The following is a 21,558-nucleotide window of genomic DNA, read 5'->3' as shown; positions in this document are numbered from 1 at the left end:
AGGTGGTGCTGACATCATTCACAGACTATATTAGTAGGTGCATTGGCAATGTTATATTATTTCACACACAACACTCACCAAATGGTTCATACAGGGCTGCAAAAGGGCAAGGACAGGTAGAGCAAACTACAGCAACACACTCTACTTTGGCTCACTATTAAAATGGTCTTTCAAAGCCTCCCTAAGCTGTATAGCTCCATGTTGAGCTCTTCTTATAGCCCTGGTATCTGGGTGCTCAAAATCAGCAGACAGCTGCTCCATCTCCACTTCCCTTTGCTTCACCGATACTATGCAGGGCACAGCAGGCAGCGATAACCATTGGAATATTTTTTTCCCTGAGGTCCAATCTCATGAGTAGACCACGCCAGCAACCCTTCAAATGCTCAAAGGCACATTCAGCTGTCATTCTGCACCTGCTCAGCCTGTAGTTGAAGCACTCCTTGGTGCTGTCAGGGTGCTGGTGTATGGCTTCATGAGCCATGGGAGCAAGGGGTAGGCTGAGTCTCCCAGGATCACTAGTGGTAAGCTGCTGGTTGTGAAAGCAAGTCCCTGCTTTCAGCTCTCTGAAGAATCCTGCATGAGTTGTGCACCTTGGCCAGTCCACACTGAGGTTGGTGAAGCATCCCCAGTGATCCACCAGCTCTTGTATTACCATGGGAAAGTAGCACTTTCTGTTGGTGTACTTGAAGGCAAGGTGGTCTGGTGCCAAAATGAGGATATGCGTGCCATCTATCATCCCACCGCAGTTTGGAAAGCCCATTGCTGCAAAACCACCCACTATGTCCTGCACATTGGCTAGATTCACAGTTCTTCCTAGCAGGAGGCAATTAGGGTCTGGCAAGTGTGCAGGGCCTTTGTTTTGGATTTCCTAACTCCAGATTGATTACGGACTGATTGGTAGCATCGCAAGTTTCCACAATGCAATCGCCACTTGCTTTTCCACTGTCAGTGCAGATCTCATTTTGGTGTTGCTATGCTGGAGGGAGCTCTGCACACAGATCCAGAAATGTGGCCTTGAGCATCCAAAAGTTCTGCAGTCAGTGCTTGTCATCCCAAACCTGCATGACCATCCTTATTTCTTGGGCCCAGAACTGGCGCTCCACTGTCTGAAGCTGCTCCATGAATGCCGCCAACAACCTTTGAATTGTTTCTTTCCATGTCCCACAGCAGTCTAGCTTTCAAGGAATAATCATATTCCCCGCAGCTCCTCTTGCGGCTCTGCACATATTGTCCTGTGCTCACGCTTATCACAGTAGTGCAGAGCTATGCAGAATCCATGCTTCTGTCACAGATGGCAGACAGGGAGGTGGGACACACAGGTTTGTGTGGGTGATTTTGAAAGGAGGCATGAAACCGTTTGGGATAGAAAACACTGCATCATGGGAAGTTAAACCCATGCTCCGTGGGATCCCTGTGAGACTTGTTTCTGCCCCATGAGGCATTGCAAAACCTTCCCAAAACACCCTATATGGTGGCAAGTAGCACAGTGGGATAGCTACCCATGGTACACTGTTCTCTGCATCTATACAAGTGCTCCTAGTAAGGACGCACACCACCGACACAAAGAGCACAGTGTCGACACACACAAACTATGTAATAATTGTGCTGGCTGAATTCCCATGTAACAAGTTGATGTAATTCTGTAGTATAGATATGGCCATAGATGATGTTGCTGAGATGAGGTGAGAAAAGAAAAGACCAGCCCCAGCTGATAATGCATACCGCAGGTTTCCAGCAGGAGCAGTGATGAAAACTAAGAAGATTATGATAAGATTAACTCTTTTTTGCTCAGCTTTTCCCATTAGGAGAGCACAAAATGAAATGTACAAAATTATATTAGTTTAACTTGAGAACACCTCACTCACTAAGTAAACTTTCTTGTACTGAGTGGGAGTCTCCCCTGCCCCCAGCCTTGGTTAAAGTGGAGATTATCCCAGCAAGCAAGAGACCGCAATGGTAGATTTGCATGTGCCAAATCCACCAATCCATCAGAGCAGCATCACAGCTGACAATGTGTTAATGACATGTCAGTAAAGTTTGTTTTTATTTCAGAAGTATACATGCTACAGGGAGGGTGAAACACATGGTGATACCTAGAACACAATGATATTGAATGAAGTGCTAGTGTGACCACAACAGATTGACTTTCACTAACACTTAAATAGCCTATTGAATTTTGAAATAAAGGGAAGTTAGTTGTGTACTCTGTTAGTACTAGCAGTGTTCTGTTGTACAATTGTACTGGTTTGACAGACAAATCATTTGCTTAAACCATGGTTAATGACACATATGATACATCTTCTCTTTACCTTCCTTGTCTCCTTGCTGTCTGTCCGCTTTACATACCACGCTTTTTGGAAGGCTTGCGTTGCCAAGTGCTCACATCTTGGCTGAGTATGAGAGCCCATTTCACCATGATTCCTATCCTTCTGTTCCCATAATACTGGGGACAGGGACTTGCAAGTAGAGGAGACAAACTTTTGACGTGTAGCTGCTGCAGAGAATGAAATTCAGGTTGTCAGGCAGCACAAGTCTTATGATGACCTTCTGCTGGTTTTGTTTTTGTGCAACCTCTGCTAAAAGCAAAACTCAGTTTTACCATTTAATAAAAACAGAAATGTGATTATACTACTGAAACATCATTCAAACGAGCAGTACCAGCTGGATGGCAGGATAGCCAACTAGTTCCACCTCATGTACATTCATTTTTACCCATAAATCTCCCCTCATGAAGGAACTTGTGTAGTGAGTCATTCCCTATAACAGGTCATGTTCCCAGACTAATGATCAACTACGTAATATGCCTGAGGAAGTGAAGGGCCATGTTAACTGCTAAACCTGCCTCTCTTGTGCCACAGCGCTATCGTTATGTTCACTGACACTTAGATTAATTTTGGGTTGTGCGCTTCTGCTTGTGGCTCTTTAGTTGAGGGATTTATGGAAATATGAAAAGCATATAACATTTGCTCCTGTCACAAGCTAGCATATTAACAGCCTCAGTTAAATGGAGCAGTTAGGATGCAGAAAGGAGAAGATGTTTACTGTAGTAAATATCATATGCTTTGGGGTTTGATACTTTAGTTGCTGAGTACTTCATGCAAGGTGCTCAGTGCCTACAACTCCCATCAGTTACTGGGGGTTTGCTCATTTAGCTTCATTGGGCTCTGTGTATATAGAGTTCTAGGTTGTCCTCTCCTGATCTCATTATTTCTCTTTACACACTACTCAAAAATACTGGGAGTTGCGAGTTAAACATCAGGAGGGTGGGTTAATGTACAGCGGAGCGGAATATTACGTCATGTGGTATTTTCCCATTTCAGTGGTGTTTTCTCTGCAGTGCCAATCAATGAAGTTAGTGTTACACAATCTACTATAGTTGTGTTATGTACTAATGAAGAAAATGAAGCACAGGGAAGTAAAGTGACTTCTCAGAGGTCACATTAGCAGTGTTGTTGAAATAGAATGCAAATCTTTTGATTCCTAGTCTGAGGTTTTAATTACAAAAGTATCAACCATCTGGCTAGTATACAAAAATGACTTCTAAGGCAGAGTTTCTCAAATGCAGCCACCAGGGGCTCTTCTTGTGGCCACAGCCTCCTGGGCAGTGATTGGCCTGGGAGGGGGGCAAAGAAGTGGGCCCTCTTCTGGCTGCCAGCTGGGGTTGGGCCCTGTACCTCTCTGGAGCCACAAATGCCGGAGCTTTTCAGGGCATGAACCTTATCTTTTATGCATACTGTGAGGCACTCAGCAGAGATTTTCAAGTGGTGTAAAATAATAATGGAAATCCTGAAAAGGCCACGGATACATCCAATGGAAAACTGATGTGTAGACTAAGGCTATGTCTACACTAACGTGGTAAGTCGACTTAAGTTACGCAACTCCAGCTATGTGAATAACGTATCTGGAGTTGACGTATTTTAGGTAGACTTACTGCGGTGTCTACACCGCGCTGGGTCGATGGGAGACGCTCTCTCATCGACTTAACTTACTCTTCTCGTTCCGGGTGGAGTACCAGTGCTGACAGGAGAACGCTCTGCTGTTGATTGAACAGGTCTTCACTAGACCCGCTGAATCGACACCCGGTGCCTCGATTGCTGGAGCGTCGATCTGTCGGTAGTGTAAACATAGCTTGAGAAATAACAAAATGTCTTTTCAAATACCTGGAGTCTTTGGGTAGATAAAAACAAACAAACCAAAAATAACTAGCCACAATAAAAATAGACTTCCTTTCTTTGTACCTCTGTTGTGTCATTCTGGAATCTGAGTTCATGCTTTTTTGATTGTTGCAGGCAGTTCCACCTCTAACAGACTTCTAGGTTTTTGACAGCCAGCATATAGCCTATGGTAGAATCAACATGCGCTTGCTTATGTTCTCAGCTAGAGCGTACTTGCTGTGAGAGAGCAGATCCTGCCACTGTGGTGGTAGAAGTGAGATCATAACAGTTCATTGGGGGGCCGCAATGACTATTAGTGGACCTGAGCCATTGTATGGCAGGCCTGTTCTGTTCTGTTTGCCTCATGGGACTTTCACCCTCTTCCTTGCAGGGTAGTATGGGAGCAGACGTGACACTAAAGCTCAGTGCCCTCCCCCAACCACCCCAATTTCACCAGGCAGATATCTTCCTTCCCTCTGATTCTTGGGATCCTGGGGAAATTTTGGGCACAAGGAGGTTCTCATTCACTTCAGAATGGTCCTGCTAGTCGTGCTGTTCAAACAGATGACCCTCTTGTCCAGAGATCCTCTTCTCCTTCCTTTCTTACCCAAGGTCTCTTATTCAAGGCCCAGTGTATTGCCAAAATCCCCCCCTCCCCGAAAAAAAAAAAGAGAGAACAATAAAAAAAACAATTTCCATAAAAGGTCTGGCTCAAAAGAGAGAGCTCTTGGCTAAACAGCACTTGTCAGACCAGGTAGTCTCCACTTACAGAAATCCAGGGTGGCTATAAAGAGAAGCCCCTTCCTCTTCCCTCAAGTCCACCTTGGGCAAGCACTAAGGGGTTCCTTCTGTGGATTGCTGGAAGTGTTTTCCTGGAAGGCTTGGAAGGGGCTGCTTCTGTTGTGTCTCAGAGATGGACATTCATCTTGAAGGGAGCCAATTAGAGAGTTTTCCATGAGCTTCTGTCATGTGATCGCCAGGTTCTTGAGTGGTCTAGAATCTCTTTGCTGGACCTCACCTCCTTATGCTGGTGTGGAGTATAACTCTCGTTCTGCATAAATTTTGTTTTCCCTGTTTCAAGCTCCTATGGCTTTGGTTTCTCTCCTGCTTTTCAGTCAAGACACTTTTGGTGGTCAGGTCCTGAGCTAGGAGGTTGAGAATATATCCATATATATTGAAGGTACCTTTCCTGACAGTACACAATAAAACAAAGTTCTCCCTGGGTGGCTATTGATTTTTTTTTTTAAATTTATGGCTATCAAGCCATTCATTTCTGTGCCTCCTGTCCTCCTCTTAGATGACCCTGTGGCACTACAAACCAGTAAATATTCCGTTTGTGTAGAATTCCATTTTTTTGCAAATTGAACAGTTTTTGGCTGTTAAAGGTGCAGAAATTTGGAAAAAGTTCCCCGTTCATAACACAGTTACTGTGTAGCTAGTGGCTTTAAGGCAATGTGCATAACAAAGGGTGTCTTTGCCCTCTGAGTCTCAGAGTCTGTTCCCTTAGATTTTTTTTTTGCAGTGCACATTTAAACTGGTTGGTTGTCAGCTGGGTTTGACTAACCAGTTTAGTCTAGCCAGCATCTGAGCACCCCACTGCAAAGTCATACCCATGTGACCTAGGGTTGCCAACCCTTCAGGATTTGCCTGGAGTCCCCAGGAATTAAAGATTGTCATGTAATGACATCTCCAGGGATACATTCAACCAAAATTGGCAACCCTACATGGTAAGGAACAACTTTATTGGAGTAGACAAAGCTGTGGTGGTAATATGTAGCACATGACAGATAAAGCAACTTCATTCAGTTCACAAGTTCTAAATGGCATGGAATTACCGTGGATTGAAATGAGAGTTTATGGTATTAGTTGCCACACTTCTCACCTGATGCATCTAATTACCCCCCAAGCCCCAGTTTTGAAGTTTAAGGGTATGTCTACACTACGAAATTAGGTCGAATTTATAGAAGTTGTTTTTTTAGAAATCGGTTTGATATATTCGAGTGTGTGTCTCCCCACAGAAAATGCTCTAAGTGCATTAACTCGGTGAAGTGCTTCCACAGTACCGAGGCTAGAGTCGACTTCCGGAGCGTTGCACTGTGGGTACCACAGTTCCCGCAGTCTCCGCTGCCCATTGGAATTCTGGGTTGAGATTCCAATGCCCGATGGGGCTAAAACATTGTCGCGGGTGGTTCTGGGTACATATTGTCAGGCTACCGTTCCCTCCCTCCCTCCGTGAAAGCAAGTGCAGACAATCGTTTCGCGCCTTTTCTCCTGAGTTACCTGTGCAGATGCCATACCACGGCAAGCATGGAGCCCACTCAGCTCACTGTCACCGTATGTCTCCTGGGTGCTGGCAGACGCGGTACTGCATTGCTACACAGTAGCAGCAACCCATTGCCTTGTGGCAGCAGACGGTGCAATAGGACTGGTAGCCGTCATCGTCATGTCCAAGGTGCTCCTGGTCGCCTGTGTGAGGTCGATCAGGAGCGCCTGGACAGACATGGGCGCAGAGACTAAATTTGGAGTGACTTGATCAAGTCATTCTCTTTAGTCCTGCGGTCAGTCCTATTGAACCATCTTATGGTGAGCAGGCAGGCGATATGGATTGCTAGCAGTCGTATTGTACCATCTTCTGCCGAGCAGCCCTGAGATGTGGATGGCATGCAGTCCTTCTGCACCGTCTGCTGCCGGCCAAAGATGTAAAAGATAGATGGAGTGTATCAAAACAAGAAATAGACCAGATTTGTTTTGTACTCATTTGCTTCCTCCCCTCCCCCCGTCTAGGGGACTTATTCCTCTAGGTCACACTGCAGTCACTCACAGAGTAGATGCAGTCAGGTAAATCTAGCCATGTATCAATCAGAGACCAGACTAATCTCCTTGTTCCAATAAGAACAATAACTTAGGTGCACCATTTCTTACTGGAACCCTCCGTGAAGTCCTGCCTGAAATACTCCTTGATGTAAAGCCACCTCCTTTGTTGATTTTAGCTCCCTGAAGCCAACTCTGTAAGCCGTGTCGTCAGTCATCCCTCCCTCCGTCAGAGCAACGGCAGACAATCGTTCCGCGCCTTTTTTCTGTGCGGACGCCATACCAAGGCAAGCATGGAGGCCGCTCAGCTCACTTTGGCAATTAGGAGCACGTTAAACACCACACGCATTATCCAGCAGTATATGCAGCACCAGAACCTGGCAGAGCGATACCGGGCGAGGAGGCGACGTCAGCACGGTCATGTGAGTGATCAGGACATGGACACAGATTTCTCTGAAAGCATGGGCCCTGCCAATGCATGCATCATGGTGCTAATGGGGCAGGTTCATGCTGTGGAATGCCGATTCTGGGCTCGGGAAACAAGCACAGACTGGTGGGACCGCATAGTGTTGCAGGTCTGGGACGATTCCCAGTGGCTGCGAAACTTTCACATGCGTAAGTGCACTTTCATGGAACTTTGTGACTTGCTTTCCCCTGCCCTGAAGCGCATGAATACCAAGATGAGAGCAGCCCTCACAGTTGAGAAGCGAGTGACGATAGCCCTGTGGAAGCTTGCAACGCCAGACAGCTACTGGTCAGTTGGGAATCAATTTGGAGTGGGCAAATCTACTGTGGGGGCTGCTGTGATGCAAGTAGCCCACGCAATCAAAGATCTGCTGAGATCAAGGGTAGTGACCCTGGGAAATGTGCAGGTCATAGTGGATGGCTTTGCTGCAATGGGATTCCCCTAACTGTGGTGGGGCCATAGATGGAACCCATATCCCTATCTTGGCACCGGAGCACCAAGCCGGCTAGTACATAAACCGCAAGGGGTACTTTTCAATAGTGCTGCAAGCTCTGGTGGATCACAAGGGACGTTTCACCAACATCAACGTGGGATGGCCGGGAAAGGTACATGACGCTTGCATCTTCAGGAACTCTAGTCTGTTTCAAAAGCTGCAGGAAGGGACTTTATTCCCAGACCAGAAAATAACCTTTGGGGATGTTGAAATGCTTATAGTTATCCTTGGGGACCCAGCCTACCCCTTAATGCCATGGCTCATGAAGCTGTACACAGGCAGCCTGGACAGTAGTCAGGAGCTGTTCAACTACAGGCTGAGCAAGTGCAGAATGGTGGTAGAATGTGCATTTGGACGTTTAAAAGCGCGCTGGCGCAGTTTACTGACTCGGTTAGACCTCAGCAAAACCAATATTCCCACTGTTATTATTGCTTGCTGTGCGCTCCACAATATCTGAGAGTAAGGGGGAGACGTTTATGGTGGGGTTGGAGGTTGAGGCAAATTGCCTGGCTGCTGGTTACGCGCAGCCAGACACCAGGGCGATTAGAAGAGCACAGGAGGGCGCGGTACGCATCAGAGAAGCTTTGAAAACCAGTTTCATGACTGGCCAGGCTATGGTGTAAAAGTTCTGTTTGTTTCTCCTTGATGAAACCCCCCGCCCCTTGGTTCACTCTACTTCCGTGTAAGCTAACCACCCTCCCCTCCTCCCTTCGATCACTGCTTGCAGAGGCAATAAAGTCATTGTTGCTTCACATTCATGCATTCTTTATTAATTCATCACACAAATAGGGGGATGACTACCAAGGTAGCCCAGGAGGGGTGGTGGAGGAATCATAGAATCATAGAATATAAGGGTTGGAAGGGACCCCAGAAGGTCATCTAGTCCAACCCCCTGCTCGAAGCAGGACCAATTCCCAGTTAAATCATCCCAGCCAGGGCTTTATCAAGCCTGACCTTAAAAACCTCTAAGGAAGGAGATTCTGCCACCTCCCTAGGTAACGCATTCCAGTGTTTCACCACCCTCTTAGTGAAAAAGTTTTTCCTAATATCCAATCTAAACCTCCCCCACTGCAGCTTGAGACCATTACTCCTCGTTCTGTCATCTGATACCATTGAGAACAGTCTAGAGCCATCCTCTTTGGAACCCCCTTTCAGGTAGTTGAAAGCAGCTATCAAATCCCCCCTCATTCTTCTCTTCTGCAGGCTAAACAATCCCAGCTCCCTCAGCCTCTCCTCATAACTCATGTGTTCCAGCCCCCTAATCATTTTTGTTGCCCTTCGCTGGACTCTCTCCAATTTCTCCACATCCTTCTTGAAGTGTGGGGCCCAAAACTGGACACAGTACTCCAGATGAGGCCTCACCAATGTCGAATAGAGGGGAACGATCACGTCCCTCGATCTGCTCGCTATGCCCCTACTTATACATCCCAAAATGCCATTGGCCTTCTTGGCAACAAGGACACACTGCTGACTCATATCCAGCTTCTCGTCCACTGTCACCCCTAGGTCCTTTTCCGCAGAACTGCTGCCTAGCCATTCGGTCCCTAGTCTGTAGCTGTGCATTGGGTTCTTCCGTCCTAAGTGCAGGACCCTGCACTTATCCTTATTGAACCTCATCAGATTTCTTTTGGCCCAATCCTCCAATTTGTCTAGGTCCTTCTGTATCCTATCCCTCCCCTCCAGCGTATCTACCACTCCTCCCAGTTTAGTATCATCCGCAAATTTGCTGAGAGTGCAATCCACACCATCCTCCAGATCATTTATGAAGATATTGAACAAAACCGGCCCCAGGACCGACCCTTGGGGCACTCCACTTGATACCGGCTGCCAACTAGACATGGAGCCATTGATAACTACCCGTTGAGCCCGACAATCTAGCCAACTTTCTATCCACCTTATAGTCCAGTCATCCAGCCCATACTTCCTTAACTTGCTGACAAGAATACTGTGGGAGACTGTGTCAAAAGCTTTGCTAAAGTCAAGAAAGAATACATCCACTGCTTTCCCTTCATCCACAGAACCAGTAATCTCATCATAGAAGGCGATTAGATTAGTCAGGCATGACCTTCCCTTGGTGAATCCATGCTGGCTGTTCCTGATCACTTTCCTCTCATGCAAGTGTTTCAGGATTGATTCTTTGAGGACCTGCTCCATGATTTTTCCAGGGACTGAAGTGAGGCTGACTGGCCTGTAGTTCCCAGGATCCTCCTTCTTCCCTTTTTTAAAGATTGGCACTACATTAGCCTTTTAGGCTAAGGGAAGGAAAATGCCACACAGCACTTTAAAAGTTTACAACTTTAAAATGTATTGAATGCCAGCCTTCTGTTTTTTGGGCAGTCCTCTGTGGTGGAGTGGCTGGTTGGCCGGAGGCCCCCCCCCCACCGCGTTCTTGGGCGTCTGGGGAGGAGGGCGGTTGGTTACACAGGGGCTGTAGTGGCAGTCTGTGCTCCAGCTGCCTTTGCTGCAGCTCAACCATACACTGGACCATACTGGTTTGATCCTCCAGCAGCCTCAGCATTGAATCCTGCTTCCTCTCATCACCCTGCTGCCACATTTGAGCTTCAGCCCTGTTTTCAGCCCGCCACTTACTCTCTTCAGCCTGCCACCTCTCCTCCCGGTCATTTTGTGCTTTCCTGCACTCTGACATTATTTGCCTCCACGCATTCGTCTGTGCTCTGTCAGTGTGGGAGGACAGCATGAGCTCAGAGAACATTTAATCATGAGTGCGTTTTTTTTTTCTTTCTAATCTTCACTAGCCTCTGGGAAGGAGAAGATCCTGTGATCATTGAAACCACATGCAGCTGGTGGAGAAAAAAAAAGGGACAGCGGTATTTAAAAACACACATTTTATAAAACAGTGGCTTCACCCCCCGTGGCTAACAGCGAGGAACATTTCTGTTCAGCCATAGGCAAACAGCCCAGCAGGAATGGGCTCCTTTGAGTGTCCCCTGAAGAAAAGCACTCTATTTCAAGCAGGTGACCATGAATGATATTTCACTCTCCTGAGGATAACACAGAGAGATAAAGAATGGATGTTGTTTGAATACCAGCAAACATACACTGCAATGCTTTGTTGTGCAGTGATTCCCCCAGTATGTATTACTGGCCTGGAGTGATAAAGTGTCCTACCATGGAGGATGCAATAAGGCTGCCGTCCCCAGAAACCTTTTGCAAAGGCTTTGGGAGTACATCCAGGAGAGCCGCGAATGCCAGGGCAAATTAATCCTTTCACATGTTTGCTTTTAAACCATGTATAGTATTTTAAAAGGTACACTCACCGGAGGTCCCTTCTCCGCCTGCCGGGTCCAGGAGGCAGCCTTGGGTGGGTTTGGGGGGTACTGGCTCCAGGTCCAGGGTGAGAAACAGTTCCTGGCTGTCGGGAAATCGGTTTCTCCGCTTGCTTGCTCTGAGCTATCTACAACCTCCTCCTCATCATCTTCTTCATCCCCAAAACCTGCTTCCCTGTTGCCTCCATCTCCATTGAAGGAGTCAAACAACACAGCTGGGGTAGTGGTGGCTGAACCCCCTAAAATGGAATGCAGCTCATCAAAGAAGCAGCATGTTTTGGGCTCTGACCTGGAGCGGCCGTTTGCCTCTCTGGTTTTCTGATAGGCTTGCCTCAGCTCCTTCAGTTTCACGCGGCACTGCTTCGGGTCCCTGTTATGGCCTCTGTCCTTCATGCCCTGGGAGATTTTGACAAAGGTTTTGGCATTTCGAAAACTGGAACGTAGTTCTGATAGCACGGATTCCTCTCCCCATACAGCGATCAGATCCCTTACCTCCCATTCGGTCCATGCTGGAGCTCTTTTGAGATTCTGGGACTCCATCATGGTCACCTGTGCTGATGAGCTCTGCATGGTCACCTGCAGCTTGCCACGCTGGCCAAACAGGAAATGAAATTCAAAGTTTGCGGCCTTTCCCTGTCTACCTGGCCAGTGCATCTGAGTTGAGAGTGCTGTCCAGAGCGGTCACAATGGAGCACTCTGGGATAGCTCCCGGAGGTCAATACCGTCAAATTGTGTCCACAGTACCGCAAATTCAAGCCGGCAAGGCCCATTTAAGCGCTAATCCCCTTGTCAGGGGTGGAGTAAGGAAATCGATTTTAAGAGCTCTTTAAGTCGAAATAAAGGGCTTCATCGTGTGGACAGGTGCAGGTTTACATCGATTTAACGCTGCTAAATTCGACCTAAAGTCCTCGTGTAGACCAGGGCTAAGGATGCAGACTAAGTTCCCTCTAAGGTGCATTGCCATACAGGAGGTCACCAAGGGCCATGCACTTAACATCCCCAGCCCCGGGGCTGCGGCGCGGCCAGGAGACACCCCTCTCCCTCGCAGCTCCAGGCCTGCAGTGGGGAGAGACGCATCTCCCATGGACCCAGCCCCAGAGCTGCTGTGGTGTCCGAGAAGAGGCGCCTCTCCCCAAGAGCCGCTGGGGCAGTGGATGGAGAGAGGAACCTCTTCCCCTGCCCCAGCCCAGGTGCTGCTGGGACGGGGAGAGACGCTCTTCCCCAGCCCAGGTGCTCTCTCCCTGCCGCAGCCCATGGCAGCCTTCACCCCAAACTCCTCATCCCTGGTCCCAATCCAGTGTCTGTACCCCCAGCCGGAGTCCTCACCCCCCTGTACCCCAAACCTCTGCCCCAGCCCTCAGGCCCCTCCTGCACCAATAACCCCTCATCCTTGTCCTGCACCCTCGAGCCCACACCCCCAGCCGGAGTCCTCATCCCCCTGCACCCCAACCCCATGCCCCAGCCCTGAGCCCCCTCCCACACTTTGAACCCCTTCGGCGCCACCCCCACCACACATCATCTCCATATTGGTGCACATAACAATTCATTCTGCACGTGGATGGGAAAAATTAGAGGAAATGTTGGTAGTAGAGTCTAGTACTCAAAAGGTTAGGATTGCACAGACAACCTTAATTTGCCCCCATGCAGGTATGCATTATGTGATAGTGTTGTTACACGCTATACCGTACTATTTTTTCCACAGGACACCTGCATCGTTCAGGGCATAGGGTTACTCCTGAGCGTATTCTGTGTCAAAAAATTAAAAATTCTGTGCATGATATTTTAAAATCCTGCAAAATTTAGTAAGTTTTATTTGTCAATAAATAAATGCAGAGGCTCCAGCATGGCAGTGGGGTGCACAGGCCACTGGCTGTATAAAGGTGGGGATCACCCTGCAGCCTCCCCACCCCCAGGACATGGACTCAGTGGTGAGGCTGCGCCCGACCCTGACACGGCACAAGGCCTGGGCCTGCCACAGAAACACACTGAGGCCCTGCTGCCCTGCTCTAGGTGTGGGGCAGGCAAGCTCAACCAGGCAGGATCCAAGAGTGGAGGGGCTCAGTGTGGGGGGATCCAGGTGTGGGGTGAGAGGATTCTGTGTGGGGATATCTAGATGGAGGCAGCTCAGTGGGGGTCTCAGTGTGGGGGATCTGGATGCACAGAGGCTCGTTGGGGGCGGGGGTTCCAGGAGCAGGTGCAATGGGACTGGGCCTTCCAAGTGAAAGTGGTTGGGGCTCAGCGGATGGTTCTGGGTGTGAGGGTCTCAGTGGGGGTGTCTCTGTGCTGGGGGAGTGGGGCTTGGTGGCGTGGGGGTCTGGGTGCAGCCAGTTGGGGTCAGTGGCGTGGGGATTTGGATGTGCGGGCTCGGGAGTGCAGGGGCTGGGGCTCATCAGTGTGGGGGTTTGATTGCAAGGAGCTCAGTGGGAGGTGGTCAGGGTGCAGGGAGGCTCCAGATGCAGGGGTTGAGATTCAGTGGGGTGGGTTTGGGTATGGAAGACTAGGGGAGTTCTGGGTGTATGGGGTGAGGCTTGGTGTGGGTGTCTGGGTATGGGAAATCCAGATACATGGGGGTTAGGCAGTTGGGGGAGCAGCTCCGCATGCAGCTGAGGAGTGATGGGGGCAGGAAGCAGGGGAGGATGTTTCTGGAGGTGGGTCAGACACAGCCCCAGCCACTCCTTGCAGGGGAAGAGGAAGTCCTGTCCTCTCCTGCCTCCAGCCCAGCTGGGATTAGCAGCTGATGCTGGCTCAGGGTAGGAGCCAGTGGCTAGGGTGTCCCCAGCCCTGCGATGATTTACCTCTTTGCTGGCTTCTCTGGGTGCCTGAAACAATGAATCTACACAGCTAGGGATTGATGCATGATTGCTCTTGCAGATTCCATTTGCCTCCCTGTCAGAAAGTCACTAAAAAAATAAATTGCAAGTAATTGCAGTTTTTAAGTGCACTGTTAAACAATAAAATACCAATTGAAATGTATTAAGTATTTTTGGATGTTTTTCTACATTTCCAAATATATTGATTTCAATTACAACACAGAATTGGAAGTGTACAGTGCTCACTTTATTTTTCATTACAAATATTTGCACTATAAAAATGATAAACAAAAGTTCACGTCATACAAGTACTGTAGTGCAATCTTCTTATCGTGAAAGTGCAACTTAAAAATGTAGATTTTTTTTTTGGTTACATGATTGTACTCAAAAACAAAACAATGTAAAACTATAGACCCTACAAGTGTACTGTGTCCTATTACTTGTTCTGCCAATTGCTCAGGCAAACGAGTTTGTTTACATTTACGGGAGATAATGGTGCCCCCTTCTTATTTAGAATGTCACTTGAAAGTGAGAACAGGCTTTCGCATGGCACTTTTGTAGCTGTCATTGCAATGTATTTACGTGCCAGTTATGCTAAACATTTATATGCTTCTTCATGCTTTGGCCAGCATTCCAGAGGACGTGCTTCCATGCTGACGCTCATTAAAAAAAACAAAACGTTAATTAAATTTGTGACTCAACTCCTTGGGGAAGAATTGTATGTCTGCTGCTCTGTTTTACATGCATTTTGCCATGTATTTCATGTTATAGCAGTCTCGAATGATGACCCAGCGCGTGTTGTTTGTTTTAAGAACACTTTCGCTATGGATCTGACAAAATGCAAAGAAGGTACCAATGTGAGATTTCTAAAGATAGTGTGACAAAGTTCCTCCTGTGCCTTGGTGGGTCCTGCCCTTATTGGCGGATTTGCTCGCCTCAAAGGTTCACAGCAGCCCTCAGTTTGGCCACTTTTGTGGCTCAAATCTGCTGTTCACTCAGTTAGCCTCATCACTGGCCAGCATGGGGAAAAGGAAGAACAACAATCCCCCTCAGTTTCTGCTGATCCACCTAGTGGATCGGGGAACAGGCCAGAGATCTTCCCCTCTGGTGGAACCCACAGTCCAGGTCAACTCCTCCGGTATCAAGTAGGGAGTTGGGGGAATGGAGGGATGGAGGGAACCCGGTCCCGCCCTCTACTCCGGATTCCACCACAGGGCCCTGTGGATTGCAGCTGTCTACAGTGGTTCCTGTAACAGCTGCGTGACAGCTACAACTCCCTGGGCTACTTCCCTATGGCCTCCTCCCAACACCTTCTTTATTCTCACCACAGGACCTTCCTCCTGATTTCTGATAATGCTTGTACTTCTCAGTCTTCCAGTAGTACGCCTTCTCACTCTCAGCTTCTTGCACCTCTTGCTCCCAGCTCCTCGCACGCACACCACAAACTGAAGTGAGCTTATTTTTAAACCCAGGTGCCCTGATTAGCCTGCCTGTCTTAATTGATTCTGGCAGCTTCTTGATTGACTGCAGGTGTTCTAATCAGCCTGTCTGCCTTAATTGTTTCCAGAAAGTTCCTGATTGTTCTGGAACCTTCCCTATAACCTTACCCAGGGAAAAGGGACCTACTTAACCTGGGGCTAATATATCTGCCTTCTATCACTTTCCTATAGCCATCTGGCCTGACCCTGTCAGAATAGCTACAGCACTCAACCCACGGATTAAGAATCTGAAATGCCTTCCAAAATCTGAGAGGGACGAGGCGAGGAGCATGCTTTCAGAAGTCTTAAAAGAGCAACGCTCCGATGCGGAAACTACAGAACCCAAACCACCAAAAAAGAAAATCAACCTTCTGCTGGCGGCGTCTGACTCAGATGATGAAAATGAACATATGTTGCTCTGCACTACTTTGGATTGTTATTGAGCAGAATCCGTGGAGCATGTCCTCTGGAATGGTGGTTTGAAGCATGAAGGGCCATATGAATCTTTAGCACATCTAGCATGTCCATATCATGCGATGCCAGCTACAATAGTGCATGCAAACACCTGTTCTCACTTTCAGGTTACACTGTAAACAAGAAGCGGACAGCATTATCTCCTGCAAATTGTAACCAAACTTGTTTGTCTGAGCAATTGGCTGAACATTAATGGATTTGTAGGCTCTAAAGTTTTTTGTTTTATTTTTGAATGCAGGTTTTTTTGTACGTAATTTTACATTGATAAGTTCAGCTTTCATTATAAAGAGATTGCACTGCAGTACTAGTATTAGATTAATTGAAAAATACTATTTATTTTGTTTTTTACAGTGCAAACGTTTGTAATAAAAATAAATATAAAGTGAGCACTGTACACGTTGTATTCTGTGTTGTAATTGAAATCAATATGTTTGAAAATGTAGAAAACATCCAAAAAAAGATTTAAATAAACAGTATTTTATTGTTTAATAGCATGATTAATCACAGTTAATTTTTTTAATCACTTGACAGCTCTATGAGATTGTAAGCAATTTTTCAGTAATAGTGTACTGTGACACTTTTTTTTGTATTTTTAGGTCTGATTTTGTAAACCAGTAGTTTTTAAGCAAGGTGTAACTTGGGGGTACACAAGGTAAATCAGACTCTTGAAAGGGGTGCAGTCGTCCGGAAAGGTTGAGAGCCACTGGGCTAGGCTGCTGGATAGTAGTAGTAGAATGTTGAGCAACACTTTTTCAGCCAGACTGCAAGTTCACCCTGTGCCAGTCATGCAATTGGAGATGTCAAGACAATTTGTACACATAAATGTCTGTTTTCATGCAGGTTGGTCCTGGGATGCAAATTTCAGAGACAAGTTTTGAAAGTTTGGCCCAAAATGTTTGCAGCCACACAATTATGTAGCTGTCTTGTATGCTTTTAGAGGTCTGCCAAATGAATTGGCATGCCCCATCAGTCTTAGCAGGGTTTCAGCTTTTACCTCTAGTCATGACATAGTAACCTATAGACATTTTTGTCTTCAGTTGAAGCCATGTCATAGGTTACCAGAGAGCATCCTTTTGTTTAGCTGGTGTTTGAGAATGAGGCAAATCCAAGCTGTCGAAATGATTGAACTTGTCCAGCGTCTTACCTAACACTTATTTTTAGACGTATATGTTTCATTATGTACCAGCATACTCAGTAATTCCTCTTAGATGAAATTAGATTAAAATCTTCTGGTGTGCTCTGTTTAAACACTCTTCAAAGTCGGCTCACGCAGAACCGTGCTGAACAGATGGCCTTCCTACTTCCACTTAGCTCCAGCTTTACTTGGGATTTATTTATTTTGGTCTGTTGCTTAGGTTGGTAGCACCTATGCTCGTAAATACAGTGGCATTTCTCTTGACATAATCCTGTTAGTTTCTTTTGCTGCAGGTGACTCCCAAACTGCTTGTGATCAAGCTATCTCCCCCCCAACAGCTGATTCATAGACCTGTGTTCCCTCATGCACTATGGCCCAATGCAGTAGCTCTGATCCCTCCATTTCCCCCTTTCTCTCTGCTTTTTTTTTTCTTTCTTGCCCTCCTTATTATCTATTTTAAATTCCTTTCTGTTTTTATTCAGGAGAGTCTCTGGCACTCCTTCCTTTTTAGGGGAGGGAGGGATAGCTCAGTGGTTTGAGCATTGGCCTGCTAAACCCAGGGTTGTGAGTTCAATCCTTGAGGGGTCCATTTAGGGATCTGGGGCAAAAATTGAGGATTGTTCCTGCTTTGAGCAACGGGTTGGACTAGATGACCTCCTGAGGTCCCTTCCAACCCTGATATTCTATGATCCAGGGCAACAAAAATGATTGGGGGCTGGGGCACATGGCTTACAAGGAGAGGCTGAGGGAACTGGGGTTATTTAGTCTGGAGAAGAGTGAGGGGGGATTTGATAGCAGCCTTCAAATACCTGAAGGGAGGTTCCAAAAAGGATGGAGCTAGGCTGTTCTCAGTGGTGACAGATGACAGAACAAGGAGTAATGGTCTCAAGTTGCAGTGGGGGAGGTCTAGGTTGGATATTAGGAGAAACTATTTCACTAGGAGGGAGGTGAAGCACTGGAATGGGTCACCTAGGGAGGTGGTGGAATCTCCATCCTTAAGGGTTTTTAAGGCCCGGCTTGACAAAGCCCTGGCTGGGATGATTTAGTTGGTGTTGGTCCTGCTTTGAGCAGGGGATTGGGCTAGATGACCTCCTGAGGTCTCTTCCAATCCTAATATTCTATGATTCCCGCACTTGTAGTCCACATCTCTCCCTGCACCTGAAGGTTTATATGGCCTATTGGGCAAGGGCTGTCTCCATGAGCTTGGATTATGAGCTCTTTGCTTAAGATACTTCCACAGCTGCATTACTGGCTACCTTTGGAGTATGGAAGGAGAGTAAGCAACTTTCAAGAAGCTACCTTTACCTGTTCTTTACTGGAGTATGCTTGCAGTGAGGGAGAATAGATCCAAGATCATAAGGCTTTCCCCAATTGGGGGGGAGGAATAGCTCAGTGGTTTGAACATTGGCCTGCTAAACCCAGGGTTGAGAGTTCAGTCCATTTAGGGATCTGGGGCAAAAATTGGGGATTGGTCCTCCTTTGAGCAGGGGGTTGGACTAGATGACCTCCTGAGGTCCCTTCCAACCTTGATATTCTATGATTCTAAGCCCACTGCCCAAACTCTGTCACTTTGGGATTGTTTGGTATCCTACATATCATTTTGAACAAACCACCTTAGTTCAGCATGCCAATAAGAAGGATCCCATGAAATGGATAGAATGTCTATTAATTTTGTAAAAAGAAAAGGAGTACTTGTGGCACCTTAGAGACTAACAAATTTATTTCAGCATAAGCTTTCGTGAGCTACAGATCACTTAATCGGATGCATTCAGTCCCCACTTTTATTTTCCACTGTATGCATCTGATGAAGTGAGCTGTAGCTCATGAAAGCTTATGCTCAAATAAATTTGTTAGTCTGTAAGGTGCCACAAGTACTCCTTTTCTTTTTGCGGATACAGACTAACACGGCTGCTACTCTGAAACCTATTAATTTTTTGTTCATTGAACACCTTTATTGTGTTCAGAGATCAAAAGTGCATAGTGGCACACAGTTACTGACCCAAGAGCTTAAGTACTGAACTAGATGGATAACAGAACTGTTGAGACTCACAATGAACAACCAGGAAAAAGTGTGGTCTTGAAATCATGTATAGTAGTATTCCACCTTTTCAAAAAGGTGTATTATCAAGTAAATGCTTTCAGAACTGTATTTTAAGGAGGAATTTGAATACAGGGGAATGATTGACAAATGCACAAGAGGGTGCTTCTTCCGAGTGTAGGGGACAGCTTATCAGAAGTAAATGAAGTAAATGAGGTACCAAAGGGGTGGTTTAGAGCAAGAATTAGAAGCGAACAGAGCAATTGTAACTGACACTTATTTGCAGGTTTTTAACAAACAAAAGAAATTAACTTTGTGTGACTCATAACAATAGTGTTTCTTCTGCTGACTCCGCAGCATCAGTTACATCAGAATTGCTACCTGAGATCATTGATGTGTTCTGGAAGTCTGGCATCCTCTGCAGGGTGGGGGCAGAGCTAAGATTGCAGTGCACTATTGTATATAGTGTACAGTAATGGTGATGTGTGTGCCGGAGGAGGAGTAGAGGGAAGGGACTGTAAATAGCTTCACTTCTCATGGCATTCCTTTTGCGCTATGTATGCGGTGTGCAGCAGCCTTAGTGCTCTCACAATGAATTTTTTTTGGGGTTGTGTGTTCTGAGATACATTGCAAGTTTTTCTTATAAATGGTATTTCTCATAAACTTAGAGGTTAAAATATTAAATCTTGGGGGATTGAGAGATTTTTTGTTTAAAGAAAATTATACAAATCATACTATTTGTTATATTTTTTAAATATCAGAAGGTTTGATTATGGCTCAACATGTATTATCTTTCCATTCCAGGGAATTGTGGGGAATTTAGCTAGTGGCAAGTCTGCACTTGTGCACCGGTATCTGACTGGCACATATGTCCAGGAGGAATCTCCTGAAGGTAAGTGGATATGCAGATGATTAAAAGCATGCTGATTTTAGTTCTTTTGCTTTCATGCAGTGCACTGTTAATTGATGTTTTAATATATCATACAGAAATAGTACAGTAAAAAAAATCATCATTGGTCGTTCTGCAATGTTGGTAAAAAATAAAGTATGCTTCCTTTGAACATTTGTCATAGTGGAGAGGCAACAAGTACAAATGTATACCTTTTTTTTTTTTGTAGTATCTTATCATTTTTAAATGCTTTCCCATGAAGTATTTGTCCATATGGGAAATGTTCTTAATCTCAGATTCATAAATTTCACTCATTACCCAATGTAATGCTTACTACTATGACTACTTCCATTAATTCCAATTTGGCTGCTGAAGGCAATTACTACCACCCTTGGTATTGGATGTATACAGGATTGGGCCCTTAAGTTTCTTGTACCAGAGACCATAAAGATTTTCAAATAAAACTTCTGTGTTATGAATTTGTTCCATTATTTTTTAGATCACTAATTTTGGGGCCTGGAGAAGAACAGGTTTTTTTTTGTTTTGTTTTTTTTAATTCTAGTTTTATGCTACAGTTTAATATGTAGTTCAAAACTTTCATTGTATTTGTTATTTTAATTTAAGCTTAGTCACTTGTACCATTTGAGACTATGTATATCATCGTAGCACATAATTGAGGTATATTTTTCACTAAAAATATTTTCTTGATTTTTATTTATTCTCCTTATGAACTTTAAATCCAACTCTGAGACACTGAATTTCTGGTTCCTTCTTTTCCTTACTGGCTGTTCCATTCTTTGCAGATATGGATGCAGGTAACTATTCATTCTCTTCATGGCAGTGCTTGTCTTGTTTTGAAGAGGGAGGAGACACCGCTTTTGTACTGTAGTGTTTTCCCCTTGTTTTGTGTATCATCTAAATTTGTTTTTCTTTTGATTTTCTTAAGTTTTAAGCACATCTCTCTCTGTCTTCTCCCTTTCTGTAGATGTCTTTTTAGCAGTAGTCATATGTAGTTTCATTTGTCTAGTGTAACACCTGTTTCAAATTAATGCTTGTTGTAGGAGGTTATACAGTTCAGAATGTTAGAGCATAGTATTCTTGAGGTTTTAACTAGTCTTTGTGGTTAAAAATCTGTGTGAGGCTCCACTGTGGAGTCGGCCATTTTCATGGGAAAATGCAATAGTGATGCAAAAATTTTCTAGATTTTATTACTTCACATGGAAGGGACTTAGGTTGCTTCTCTACTACTATTGATAGAGGTGATGTTTGAGGACCATTGTATAAGTAGGGGCATAGCGAGCAGATGGAGGGACGTGATCGTCCCCCTCTATTTGACATTGGTGAGGCCTCATATGGAGTACTGTGTCCAGTTTGGGCCCCACACTACAAGAAGGATGTGGATAAATTGGAGAGAGTCCAGCGAAGGGCAACAAAAATGATTAGGGGTCTGGAACACATGAGTTATGAGGAGAGGCTGAGGGAACTGGGCTTGTTTAGTCTGCAGAAGAGAAGAATGAGGGGGG

General features: G+C 45.8%; 1 protein-coding gene across 8 annotated transcripts in view; it reads left to right on the top strand.

Annotated features, from left to right (window-relative positions):
- The window catches only part of AGAP1 (ArfGAP with GTPase domain, ankyrin repeat and PH domain 1), a 707,317-nt gene that overhangs the window by 249,143 nt on the left and 436,616 nt on the right, over positions 1-21,558 (top strand). For 4 of the 8 annotated variants that reach the window (XM_048870104.2, XM_048870106.2, XM_075118163.1 and 1 more), the window contains exons 3-4: positions 19,951-20,038; positions 20,839-20,850. In XM_048870104.2, coding sequence (XP_048726061.1) covers positions 19,951-20,038; positions 20,839-20,850 — 100 coding nt within the window. Of the gene's footprint in view, positions 1-7,221; positions 7,388-19,950; positions 20,039-20,838; positions 20,851-21,558 lie in introns of those variants that run through there. The other 4 variants (XM_048870105.2, XM_048870107.2, XM_075118161.1 and 1 more) reach the window with 3 other exon arrangements.

This window comes from Caretta caretta, chromosome 11 (genome assembly GCF_965140235.1).
Source record: "Caretta caretta isolate rCarCar2 chromosome 11, rCarCar1.hap1, whole genome shotgun sequence".
Classification (NCBI taxonomy): domain Eukaryota; kingdom Metazoa; phylum Chordata; order Testudines; family Cheloniidae; genus Caretta; species Caretta caretta.
The sequence above is the reverse complement of the archived record's forward strand: the minus strand, read 5'-3'. Positions and strand labels throughout refer to the sequence as shown.